At 41.7% G+C, this 13331-nt stretch overlaps 1 protein-coding gene across 10 annotated transcripts in view; it reads right to left on the bottom strand.

Annotated features, from left to right (window-relative positions):
* Nucleotides 1-8906, bottom strand: part of NARS2 (asparaginyl-tRNA synthetase 2, mitochondrial) — a gene marked incomplete at its 5' end in the record, with an annotated part of 136676 nt that extends 127770 nt beyond the window's left edge. For 9 of the 10 annotated variants that reach the window (XM_079708828.1, XM_079708831.1, XM_079708835.1 and 6 more), the window contains 4 exons: nucleotides 2742-2882; nucleotides 4863-4983; nucleotides 5471-5580; nucleotides 8766-8906. In XM_079708828.1, the coding sequence (XP_079564954.1) occupies nucleotides 2742-2882; nucleotides 4863-4983; nucleotides 5471-5580; nucleotides 8766-8906 (513 nt within the window). The remainder of the gene's footprint in view (nucleotides 1-2741; nucleotides 2883-4862; nucleotides 4984-5470; nucleotides 5581-8765) is intronic. The other variant, XM_079708829.1, reaches the window with a different exon arrangement.
* Nucleotides 8907-13331: the final 4425 nt, after the last annotated feature.

Here is a 13331-nt window from a genome sequence, read left to right as displayed (position 1 = left end):
CATTATTTTCAACCACCTAAAATGTTTTTATATTTTACTTTACTTTGCTTATTCTTTGATTTCAGAGTTTTCTGGTGTTTTTTATTATTATTTTAAAATTATTTACATACCTGTGAAAACTTCAAGTAATAAGAAATGTATAAATTAGGTAAAGCCCACTTGTTAATGGATTGCCAATACCACCACCTACTGGCCAGAAATCCATAAAACTTTCAGAATTAAAGCAGATCCACTGACTTTATCAGCTGTTAAAGCCATATAGGGAAAAAAGATTTTTACATCTGAACAAATTTTCTGTTTGTATGGTTCAAGCACTATTGAAAAGCCACATGGATGGGACTTCCCTGGTGGCACAGTGGTTAAGAGTCCACCTGCCAATGCAGGGGACACGGGTTCAAGTCCAGGAAGATCCCACATGCTGCGGTGCAACTAAGCCCATGTGTCACAACTACTGAGCCTGCACTCTAGAGCCCTCGAGCCACAACTACAGAAGCCTGCGCGCCTAGAGCTCGTGCTCTGCAACAGGAGAAGTCACTGCAATGAGAAACCCACGCACTGCAATGAAGAGTAGCCCCCTGCTCACTGCAACAAGAGAAAGCCCGTGGGCAGCAACAAAGACCCAACACAGCCAAAAATAAATAAATAAAATAAATTTATTTTTTAAAAAAAAGAAAAGCCATATGGAAGATGCATAAGAAAGTTTATGAGAGCATATGTAAACACACCCTTTCACACTATAATGGGATGACACTGTATAATGTGATTTATTTTCCTTTGTTTATTCTTATGCTTTAAAGCCATGATGTTCTTTAGCTGTCACACCAAAAATTACCTCTTAAGGAGCTTTTCAAAGAGCAAGAACTTCCTTCGTGTGCTATGGCAGGGCTGGGCCTGCATGAATTTGGATGCCGTCCAAGGGAAGGGTATACTGTCAGACAATCTTTGCAAGTGAGCTGGATCTGAAGAGGTGGATTAGGAAGAGTTCCAAAACTACATGGAATAATACTGAACTTTATCCATTGGGTCACTCTTGCTTTTGGAGCCCTTCCATCCACCACATGGAAGGAGGGTCCATTCACCTCATCAACTTACCAACTACATTCCACTGTGGCTTTCCCGGGTTGGGGGAAATGGCTGAAAAGCAAAGCTAAATGAGACAAAATGTCTTTAGGCATTAGATCAATCTACTTGATCAACACCAATAATTTTTTAAAATTAGTGCTTACTGTATATAAAATGTCTGTGACCAAGATGTACAAATAGGAACTAGATTTACCCTCCCATTTGAAACAACGAAAAAAAAACCAAAAACAAAACAAAAATATCCACAAGCAAACCACATAAAATGATGGTTTTCAAGACACTGGATATCAGACAACAAAGGAGAGTGATCCCTGAGAGATAGGAAACACACACAGTGAACCCTACCAGCAGCCCAGCTTACTACCTTGAGATATTCCAGGCCACAGCAGGAAGAAGGGAGAAATAAAGTGGAGCCCAGCAGACTCCCTGAGCTGAGGAGACCAAAGTGGCTAGAAGTGACAGGACAGAGTACCAGAGAGCAGAGAGCTGTCCAACAACTCCAGAGGTGTACAGGGAGTCACCATGGAGTATTAGGTGGAGGAATGATCAGCACATGCAAGTGAGGAAACTATCCAAGGCTAGGCAAAGAACCATCCACAACGATTAGAGGAAACAGCCCCTGGTGCTCGTATGTGGCTGGAAACAATGCCTGCTCCCACAAACCAGGCTGGAAAATCTTGTAATTCACAAGGCACTAGGTAGAATACTCAGGAAGGCTTTGCCTCAGTAGTGGGGAATAATCAGACCCAGATTGAGCACTGCTCCAGATTTACTTAACAAATCATAAAAGCAAGACCCTTCCAGTAAGTTAACTACATACCAAAACAAAGCATAAGAAGCTTTATAAATATCCAGCACCCAACAAGGTAAAATTCATAAGGTCTGGCACCTAATCAAAGATTAGCAGATATACAAAGAAGCAGGAAAACATAATCCGTAATGAAGAAACTAATCAATCAATTAAAACTGACTAATAGCTGACACGTTAGAAGTACGTAAGAAGTTACTAAACAGCTATGAAAACTGTACAGTTTTAACTAAAACTGTATTGTATATGTTCAAAAAAGTTAAGTAGAGACATGGAAGACACTAAAAAAAAAAAGGCCCAAATCAAACACTTAGATATGAAGCCTTTCACTTAGATATGGGGTGAAAAATGCACTGGATAGGAATAAGAAATTAGGCACTGCAGAAGAAAAGATCGGTAAGCTTGAAGACATAGTAATAGAAACTATCCAAAAGAAACACGCTGGAAAAAAAAGATTTTTTAAAAAGAAAAGAACATCTGAGAGCTATCGGGATATCATCAAGTGGCCTAATATATGGGTAACTGAAGTCCCCAAAGGAGAGAGATAACATAAAAAATATTTGATGAAATAATGACTGAAAAACTTGGTGAAAATTAAAATGCATAGATCCAAGAAATTCAATGAACTCCAAACACAAGAAACATAAAGAAAACTGTGCCAAGGCACACATTAATCAAATTACTCAAAACCACTGATAAACAGAAAATTAAAAATCAGCCAAAGAAAAAAGTACCACACAATAAAGGGTGCTTGGAATAAATAACCCGAAGAACTTTCAGGATAATACTCCAGTATTACAATTATTCAACTTCTTCACAAGAAAGAACACCTAGAAGCAAAGCTCCTTACCTTAAAGAAAGAATGGATAGCAGCTGTGGCTTCACTGCGAACCCTCAGTATAGAACCCAGAACATTAGTCCTACACCTAAGGTGAGGGTATTGTCTCAGATACTCCAGAGGATGCCTCTCTTTATATTTAAAAGGGAAAGCCTGACAATAAAAGGAAAAACAAGTTAGAAGCTAAAAGAAATACAGTTTTATAAAATCAGTTTACAGGGCATTTGTTAAATAGTAATGCTTTAGAATAAAACTAAGACGCTTTCATTCCTTATTTCTTAACATAACTGAATATGGTCCATGTTAATTCTAACAAGTTAGTAGAACAGTAAGTGAAATCAGAAAGATGGGGGTTTAAATTCAGCTCTACTACTTATTAGCTTGGGAACCTTGGGCAAAGTTACTTATTATCACCAAGGCGAATCTGTTATTTATCAAATTTCTATCCGTTAGCTATCAATCACTACTTACAAATAGAGAGATTAGGATATAGTTACCCAAAACACTCCACTGTTTGGCATACATGAGTTTAGAATATTGTAGATATTAAACATTATGTTTTCTACAGCTGTATACACACAGCTGGTACTGAATTTTAAAATTGCCCAAATGTCTTGAAAGTCCACAAGCGCTCATTATCAATTAGCACTATTTATCACCATTTATCAACATGTGCTGCTGTTTCAGAACATGAGTGAGGGTCAACAGCTTTCTGTCATCTGAGCGAGCAATGTATATTCATAAAAATTTTAAAGGAAATTATGACTCTACCTAGAAAAATTTCCCTGCCCACCCTCATTTTACAAGATTGAGAAGATAGGATAAAAGCTTCAGACCAAAACCAAAGTTTCAATAAAAAAGATAACAGAGAAGCTAAGTAAAAGAACTCTAAAACAGGCTACCAACATAGCTATCTATTCCTTTAGGCCTTGTACACACATTAATTTATGTCATATAGAAATAGGTCCCATACCTACGAAAGTGACAATATGATCACATTAATAGGAATCTGGGGACTGTTAGCAGGTTCAGAATTCCCTAATGCTGAATACTTAAAAATGACACTGAAATGAGGGGGAAGAGTAGTGGAAAGCATCAATACCCACCAAGGGAAAACAATTTAAGAAGAGTAAAACACATGGCAAATTTTTAATAATCAAACATCCCTCTAAAAAAGCAAAAATAAAAATGGTTAACATTTCAATTATCCAAAAGAACTAAAAATGAATTTGAATTAAAATGATGCTATTTCCCTATATTCCTCATTTTTTGTTCATTAAATATTTGAAGATGAGTATAGCTAAGCCACAGGGGGTTAAAATGGCTAGCACATAAACTTCAGCTGTGCCACTAATCAGCAATATGACCTAATGCAAGTCATTTTACCTGATTGGGTCTCATTTTCTCCAAATAGAAACTGGATTGATAATCTATGGTTTTATTCCCTCTAACCTCTTTATCAGGCTATACATAAAAAGCTACTAACAGAAGAGTCTTGCAAAAACAGGAATAAACATTTCTTAATGTAGAATTTCTTATCTTTGTTCAGCCTAAGCATTCCCACACTCTAGCACCATCCAACAGAATTTTCTGTGATAAACGGAAATGATCTGTACCTGTGCAATGCAGTACGGTAGTTGCTAGCTGCATGTGACTACTGAGCACTTGAAATGTGGCTAATGTCACTGAGGAACTGAATTTTTAATTTAATTTTAACTGATTTAATATTAAATAGCCATGGGTGGCTAGTGGCTATTGCACCAGATGGTACAGTTCTAGAACATGCAAAAGTAATTTCTAGGCAGAGCTTTCCTAAGAATGTGGTTTGCCCTGGTATGTCTTTGTCACTGCAGCTGACTAGGCATGCTTGTAAAGTGGCAAATATCAACAGTGACAGGCATCACAGAGATACACAGAGTATTGTCACTTAGCTCTCACTCCTAAGGCTCCGCCATCTACATAAATACTTTTGCTACTCTTTCTACATTCCTCAGTCTATAGCCTGTTTCAATTACCTAGGAAGTCACAATTCCAACAAGTTCCAAGTGCCATCTTCCCAATAATCCACTTAAAACATTGCTAATGTTTTAAATTAAGCCTTAACGGCCTCCATAATCGTGTCACAACACATACCTTGGCATCACAATTTCCAACAACTTCAATTTTTTCTGCCTTCAGTTCCACATTTTGCCTTTTGGACAAACTTTTTACCAGCTGCCCTTGAACTTCCACAGAACTCCCAAAGGCCAGTTCTCTATAATAACAAAACAATAGCATAAACAAGGTCTTACATGTAGCCCTCATATTAATACCAACCTTGCTCTCAGAACATTAAACTATTATTTATTTGGCTGCACCGGGTCTTAGTTGCGGCATGCGGGATCGAATCCGAGCCCCCTGCATTAGGAGCATGGAGTCTTAACCACTGGACCACCAGGGAAGTCCCTAAACCATTTAATGATAGAAGATTTTACCTTTAATTGGGTTGAGAGCTGCACATAGTTGAGAGAGAAGCAAAGGATAGGTGGGGGATATTGTCATATGAAGATGTTAGAGACAGGAGAAAAGGATCTTGATTCTAAGTATTTGGACTTGAGCCTCAAAGCTATGAAAAGCAAATTTATTTAGAAAGATCACTGAGGGGGCAATATGAACACTTGGATTAGGGAAATGGGGAACAGAGGAGATGAAAAAAAATCGAAGTACTCTTAAAAACAAACAAACAAACAAAAAAACCTCACCTACTGTCAAAGCTTGAATCTGCTACAACCTGAAGGCTTTCCAAAGATGACCCATCATTCACATGCAGGAACAAGACTTCCTTCTGGGATCGGACTGAACGAATCCATCCCTAATGAGAAATATTTCTAAATGTGAGTTTAAAATACAAACACTTTATATTTTCATTACACATACACAGAGAGGACTAAATGAAAAAAAAAATAAGTCTTCATAATCCTGCCTGAACAAATCAATTGCTTTTAGTTTACCAATATGCATATATAATTTTATATGCCTCTCATCACAGTGAAATACAGCTTTGGCATTCCACCTATTTTGTTGTCGTTTTGTTAACAAAGCTCATCATTCTGAATAAGACGTCCCAAATCCTGTTAGGTTGATGAGCCTAATTCACATAACCAATCCCCCTAATATTCCAGGTTTTCTTCCTGCCCCTGCCCTTCTCCCCCACCATTACACATAACAGGGCACATATTTTGGTTCCTTTCTCCTTTTATATCAAATTCCCAGAAGGGAGATTATGTAGTTATAGACTAGAAACATCTTTATGGGGTTTTCTTTTTTACAAAGTATCATACTAATTCTCAAGAAACTTATTATGATCATATTAAGTAGCACATAAACTTTCAAAGACACTCTGAATTTAAATGACAGGTATGCATGAGTACAAATGAGATGTCTTCAAGTAGAATACTAAAAACAGCTCTCTCACAGATGACAACCTCTATGCTAGTTAAATTTAACTAGCATAGAGGTTGAGAGAATATTCTAGCAGCCTCTGAACAACTGTGAAACAGTTGATGGTGTTCGGTTAACCATCAAACATGCTTGGGAAAAGTGAGATGATCCTACTTAGAAAAACTGTACTGATCCTGACTTTCTTTGTATACCCACAACACCCTAATAGACACTGTTATTAAAGCCCTTCTATTACTTATTTGCATGTCCATAATATTTTGTGAGTTTAGGAATCACATTTTTAGTTGCATTGAAGGCTATTGTCAGGCACACAGTAGAAAATCCATGAATATTTTCCAGTGGAAGAATATCTATCATGTACTGAACATCTACTATGTGACAAACATTTTACTACCTTCTTCATATACTGTTTCACCTCCTCCTCACAACAGCAATGTGGATTATCATTATTCCCATTTTACAAGTGAAGAATTGAGGCTCAGAGAAGTTAAATAACTTGCCTGAGGGCACACCGCTGGTAAACGGCAGAGCCTGAATTTAAACCCAAGTCTACTAGGAAGCGCTTGATCTTTCTCCAGGGCTACGGTGAATAAAGTGTAAATTGCCTCAATCTCACGTACAAGGCCCTTCATAACTTGAACATGCCCAATCCAAAGCACCAACGCCTTGCTTTTTCCTTGTTAGTAAAAGTTAACATTTATGGGGCGCTGTTTAATGTGCTTCTGTCCTAAGCTCTTTATAAATATTTTTCTACTTAATCCTCACAAGAACTATCACTTTAGAGATGAAACATATTTAGAGAAGTTAGGATAACCTTGTTAAATACTCAAGGTTACCAAGTAGTACAGGTGGAATTCAAACACAGATCTCAGTTCAAAGTTCATGTTCTTGTCAACAAGCTCTTCTGAAATGATACTTCCACCCTATCCCTGGTTCCTGTGCCTGAGGAACACATCCTTCCAGACGCAGCTGAAATGTCACCTCATGCAAGAAGTCTTCTTTGACCTCCTCACACTGTTAAGAACTTCCTCTCTGTATTCTCAAAGTTTTCTATTTATACCACTAATACTTATCACATTGTTGTCATTTCTTGTCTTAGCCATCAGACCAGGGCTGTCTGACAAAAATATGTGAGCCACATATGGAATTTTACTTTTTTAGTGGTTACATAAAAAAGAAATGGGTTAGGGCTTCCCTGGTGGCGCAGTGGTTGAGAGTCCGCCTGCAGATGCAGGGGACACGGGTTCGTGCCCCAGTCCGGGAAGATCCCACATGCCGCGGAGCGGCTGGGCCCGTGAGCCATGGCCGCTGAGCCTGCGCGTCCGGAGCCTGTGCTCCGCAGTGGGAGAGGCCGCAACATTGAGAGGCCCACGCACAGCAAAAAAAAAAAAAAAAAAAAAAGAAATGGGTTAAATTAATTTTAATAGTATATTTTATTGAACCCAAAATATATATCAACATGTAATCAATATTAAAAATACTGAGATAGTTTGCATTCTTTTGTTCTTCAAAATTAGTGTGTATTTTACAATTACAGTACCACTCAATTCAGATACTTCTAAATTAGACTGCACAGCACTAAAGTGAAAGCCTCTAACCTAGCGAGTAGGTTCTGTTTTCATCTTTGAATCCTCTCTAGACTAGCACACAAAGGTATTAATGTATGTCGAATTAACAGATTAATGCAAGAAAACGTTTTGATTTGGATAATAGAAAGAATATGAAACCCAAAGAAATGCAAAGAGGGGGAAATTGGTCATACTGCTAAAAATCAAGGATATGTGAGGACAGCAAAAATAACTGCATCAGTGTGTTTCAGCAACCTAGTAAGTCAAACTTCCTTGCTTAGTCTGCTCCTTTAAGGAGGTACCTTCTGTGTGGAGACGCTGCAAATATTAACAAGAGAAAGGATAGCAACTAACATTTATTCACGGTGGGCCACTGTCCTAAATGTTTTGTAACTAATCTTCAGGACTCTGTGAGATAGGGACTATTATCTCCATTCTCATAAGAGGGAACTGAGGTTTAGAGCACGTTAAGTGGCATGCCCATAATTAACAAGCTACTAAGCGGCAGAGATTTAAACCGAGGCAGCTTCACTCCAGAGCTCTTTCAAACTGCTACACTCCACTCGTTCTCCTAATTTATTAACATAAGTTTTATGCAAAGCCCCATTTTAGGCACTGAGGTGGTTAAAAGTTGAATAAAAGGTATGGTTTAGTTGAACAAATATTTACTGCCAGCTACATGTGACTATCAAGACGGGTAAGACATAGTTCCTGCACTCAAGGAGCTATATAACTGTGGACACACGTTATGAGGGACAAAAGAAAAGGGGCTCGTTCATTTTGTTGTATGATTAACAAGTTTACGGGTAATAACCTGTATCATGAAAGCAAAGTTCCAGCACTTTCCAGGCAAAACTAACGGTAACCAATGAGAGGAGAAAAACGTGGACCCACACGACTGCCTACATTTTCTAACTTTGCCCTGCCGGTCGTTCTGTACGACCCGACAGCACAAGGCAAGCCTAGACGTGGACGTGCCATATCAGTCAACGAAAAGGACAAACCCACCCCCTTCCGATACACTAACCTGGACCTTAACGAGCTCCCCACTTGCGTTCTGGGCCCCGAGAGCGTCCCGCACGCTCAGTTTGGCTGTAGGTTTGTGCCTTGGGCAGGGAGCCGAGGAACAGGAACGCAGGGCTCGGAGCAGGCACCGGGCCCCGAACATAGCGCGGCCGCCCCAGGCCCTTCTCGGGACCAGCCCTGATCCCAGCGCGTGCGGACTCTGCCTACAGGAACCCTCTCTTCTCCTCCCCTCTTCCGGGCCGCAGCCCTTCCCTCAGGCACTCCAGAGTCCCCCGCTGGCTCCCTTCTCCTTCACGGGCCCCAGCTCGTGAAGGAGAAGCTCTGCTTTCCCCCTCCCCGAAAGGGCGGAAAGGACACAAGACGTTCAGCGGCGAACGCCAAAAAGAAAGCGCGTGCCTTGAGCTCCCGGGACACCCCACAACCCCGCGTAGCTTCTAAGCTCACGCGCGGCACCCCAGCTGAAACACGCGCGGCACCCACCCCTACGTCACCACGCCAACGCTAACGTCAACACGCTACGAGGAAGTTCAGAGGGAGCATGCGTACTTGTGACTCCACTTAAAGAGGCGGTGAAGCGGAGGAAGGGGCGGGGTCAGGAGCTGAGATGGGGCAGAGTTAAGACGCTAGGGTTGTAGAGGTTAGCGTTGAAGGAACTAGGTAACCCACTTGGGGCGAGGTATTAGAGTCTTCATTTCTAAAGCTTCCGGGTGATGCTGAGGAACGCAAAGTGAAGGGCAAGGAGTGACTGATGCAGAAGGAAAGCGCACCAGAAGGAGACTCTTGATTGTTGAGAGGGGATCAATCTTTTCTGAGTTCTGAGAACAGAGAAAAACAAGACAGAGCCCCTGCTAAAGTCACAGTTGGGTGGTATCAGACATCTAAACAGACAATTGAATAAAAGGGTGATCAGTTCCCTGACACAGCCTAAGCGTGGGATGCCAAAGATGGCTTGCTACAGAAGGTAACCCGTTGACAGGTAAGAGTAAGTGAAGAGACTTGGAACGGGGTAGTCAGAGAAGGCATGACAGTGTGAAGCTGCTGGAGAGAGAGTGGAGGAATTGCTGGGCATTGCCTGCCAGAATCTTTGAGCCTCTCTCTTTCCTTTTCCAACACAGTTATCTGCGTTTATTTGACCTGGAAACAATGACCCCTTCATGTATTAGACCACCTTTTTTTTTTTTTTTTTTTTTTTTTTGCGGTACGCGGGCCTCTCACTGTTGTGGCCTCTCCCGTTGCGGAGCACAGGCTCCGGACACGCAGGCTCAGCGGCCATGGCTCACGGGCCCAGCCGCTCCGCAGCACGTGGGATCTTCCCGGACCGGGGCACGAACTCATGTCCCCTGCATCGGCAGGCGGATTCTCAACCACTGCACCACCAGGGAAGCCCTAGTTCATTTATTTTTTAACAATATAATGAACTCCCATTTACTAAAATCCTTCACTGATAGAATGGTTTGAAGTTGTGAACCACAAAAATATTACCCAGATAATTTCAGAAATGTACAGACAATTGCTTAACTATTGAAGAATTGCCTTATGAAACGGATCGACTTGGACTTACAACTGCATAATTCGGTGGCTTATCATCAACAAAAATATTGGGAACCTGGCTTTACAATGAGACTTCCACTGGCTCGTGTTCCTACCTTTCCTATGCAGAATGACCTCAGTGTTGATAATGCCTTGTCTGCCATGGTCCCCACAGATTCAAGAGTAGTCCCCCAAATGCCAAAGCTTGGCAGGTAGACACTTTATATTGTTTGTGGTTTTCAAAGCCTCTTGAATATGTAAGTTTATGTTTTCTCCATATGTGGGAAGTTTTCAGCTCTCATTTCTTTGAGCATGTTTTCTGCACTGCACTGTTTCCTCTCTTTCTCTGACTCCAGTGACACAAAATTAGACCTTTTCATGTGGTCTCACAGATCCTAGGGGCTCCAATTTTTTTTTTAATCTTTTGTTCCCATGTTGTTCCAATTGGATACTTTTTTTTTTTTTTTTTTGCAGTACGCGGGCCTCTCACTGTTGTGGCTTCTCCTGTTGCGGAGCACAGGTTCCAGATGCGCAGGCTCAGCGGCCATGGCTCACGGGCCCAGCCGCTCCACGGCATGTGGGATCCTCCCAGACCGGGGCACAAACCCGTGTCCCCTGCATCGGCAGGCGGACTCTCAACCACTGCACCACCAGGGAAGCCCCAATTGGATACTTTTAATCAATCCATCTTCAAGTTCATTGATTCTTCTTCTGTCCATTCTGCCATATTGAGCCATCCAGTGAGTTTTTAAACTTTTGGTTAATGTAAGTTTTTAGTTGTAAAATTTCAATTTGGCTTTTCTATGTATCTTTTAGTTATTTTCTGAGACCTTCTATCTTTCCATTTGCTTTAGGAGTGTTCACCCTTACTTTTGCAGCACTTTTATAATAGCTGCTTTAAAGTCTGTTAGATCGTTTCAGCATTGGCTGAGTGGAGATTTTCCTGGCTCTTCATATGCCAAGTATCCTGGATATTTTCCCTATTATGAGTCTCTCAGTCTTATTTAAATTCTATGGACAATTTAAAAAATTCAGAAGCAAGCATTTGACTAGGTTGGATTTAGGCCACAAGCTCTGACCAACCCTCTGTGGATTGTGGTTTTGATGTCTGTTCAGCTCTGTTTTGCATGTGTGCCACCCAATGGCCAGTCTGGGACCTGAGCCATGGCCTATTTCTCAGTTCAGTTCTCAAAGGTTACGGTATGCTGCTGAGGGCCTGATCTCTGTATGCACAGCTAGAAGTGAGGCCAGGAGGTCACAAGCAACTTATGGGCTCACTGTCCTGAGCTCCTCCCTGTTTCCTCCACAGTCTCCCTGGTACTTTGTTTCCCTGAGGCTCCCTTCTTGGTTTTCCAGCCATATATCTGGGGCTTTATTTACCCACCCTTCTGACCTGTACTTCCCAGAACTACTGCTCCTGCGTTGGGGCCATCTGCTGGGATGATGGAGAGAGAGAAAAAGGAACAGGGGGTTCACCCACACACTTGAGACCATTACTCCTCTGATCAAAGGGGATATTTCCCCTCCCTTGGAGCTTTAGGTATCCGTGGGCCTCTGCTGCCACTCTCAGGACACTCCTTTCTCATGCCTCAAGCCTGAAATAGAGGGTTTCTCCTGGAGTTCCAGCTGTACTGAGGCCTACTTCTGGGTTTTCAGCTGCCTTGAGTTAGGCTGGCGGATACCAGGGGGGAATAAAAAAGGTGAACTCACTACCAATTCAGCGGCACCCCAAATTCTAGTTTTCCTTCCCACTCCAGCTGCCACTGTTTACTTTTCAGAGTCCTCATGTAGCTCTGTGCATTCTGTTCAGGTTCTGTGGCTGCTCCATCTTACCTGGAGCCAGAACCTGAATGGTCTTCTTTAAAGACCAGTTCCAAAATCAAATAAATAAATAAATAAATAAAGACCAGTTCCAACTTAATAAAGGAATAACAGACCCAGAAAGTCAGCATTTTTTTGCATTGCTTTAACATCAGTCAAATCTTAACATCACGAGAAGTAGGACAATCAAACATTACGTGCCTCCTGATGAGATGCAATAGAAAGTACACATGAATTAGTCTTGCTTGAAACAATTGAACCTGAATTTAAGTAAGCCTTTAGAGTTCTAGGCCAGCTTATAGAGACTGGAGTCAAGGGTGAAATGACACTCTGAAGAACTATCACCCAACTTCAGGCTGTGAGACCTTCTGTAGTACAAGTAACCTGGTGTCTCCAGCGAATAAATGGCATTAAGAAGGTGAAACTGTTACAGAATAAAGGGACTTCAGAGACACAACAAGTAACAGGGGGATAAATCTCATGGGATTCTTGAGAAGGTTCAAGGAGATAAGGAATGTAAAGTGCTTAGTAGAGTCTGGCAAATGGTAAATGAGTTATTACTACCTCTTGTCACCTCTCGGAGTCTCAGACTCCTCTTCATTTACAAGACACAGGAGATGACAGCCCTTTCTTCTCAAGGCTGCTTAAGGACCAAAGGATTCAGCCACCTTAGGCCCCTTTCCCTCTGCACCTGGGCAGAAGGGCTGGACCCTGGCAATAGCCTGTGCAGTACATCCAGTTAGTCAGTAGATGGCAGCTCCGGCCCATCTATCTGGAACCCTGGCCCCATGAGGGAGCTAGTCTTGTTTCGCTCTGTGAAGCTGGGTGCTGCCTCATCACCGGTGTTCCCCTTCTCTCCCTAGGTAGGAAGCCTAAAGCTGAAGGGAGAGAATCAGTGGAGTTTCTGAGATATAATTAGGGCTCTAGTAGCAGTTTGCTGAGGATTCAGTATTTGCTGGACAGAGAGGTATTCCTTAGACCCAGTTAGACCAGAGTTCAGGCACTACCTGGCTAGCTGTGCCTGGACCCTGCTTCTTGACCCAGTGCCTCCTGCCCCATCCTGAATCACCTGTGCACAGGTCCAACCTAGTTTAGCTTCTCTTCTCCTAATTTAAACCTATGCTCCTACCCACACCTGGTGTAAGATGTCCTTTACGAAAAGGCTGTCAAATGAGAAAATAAGTAAACACACTATGGAGATTCAATCACATATCCT

This window comes from Hyperoodon ampullatus (assembly GCF_949752795.1).
Source record: "Hyperoodon ampullatus genome assembly, chromosome: 7".
NCBI lineage: Eukaryota > Metazoa > Chordata > Mammalia > Artiodactyla > Ziphiidae > Hyperoodon > Hyperoodon ampullatus.
Note: the sequence above shows the minus strand (reverse complement) of the source record. Positions and strands in the feature narration are given on the sequence as shown.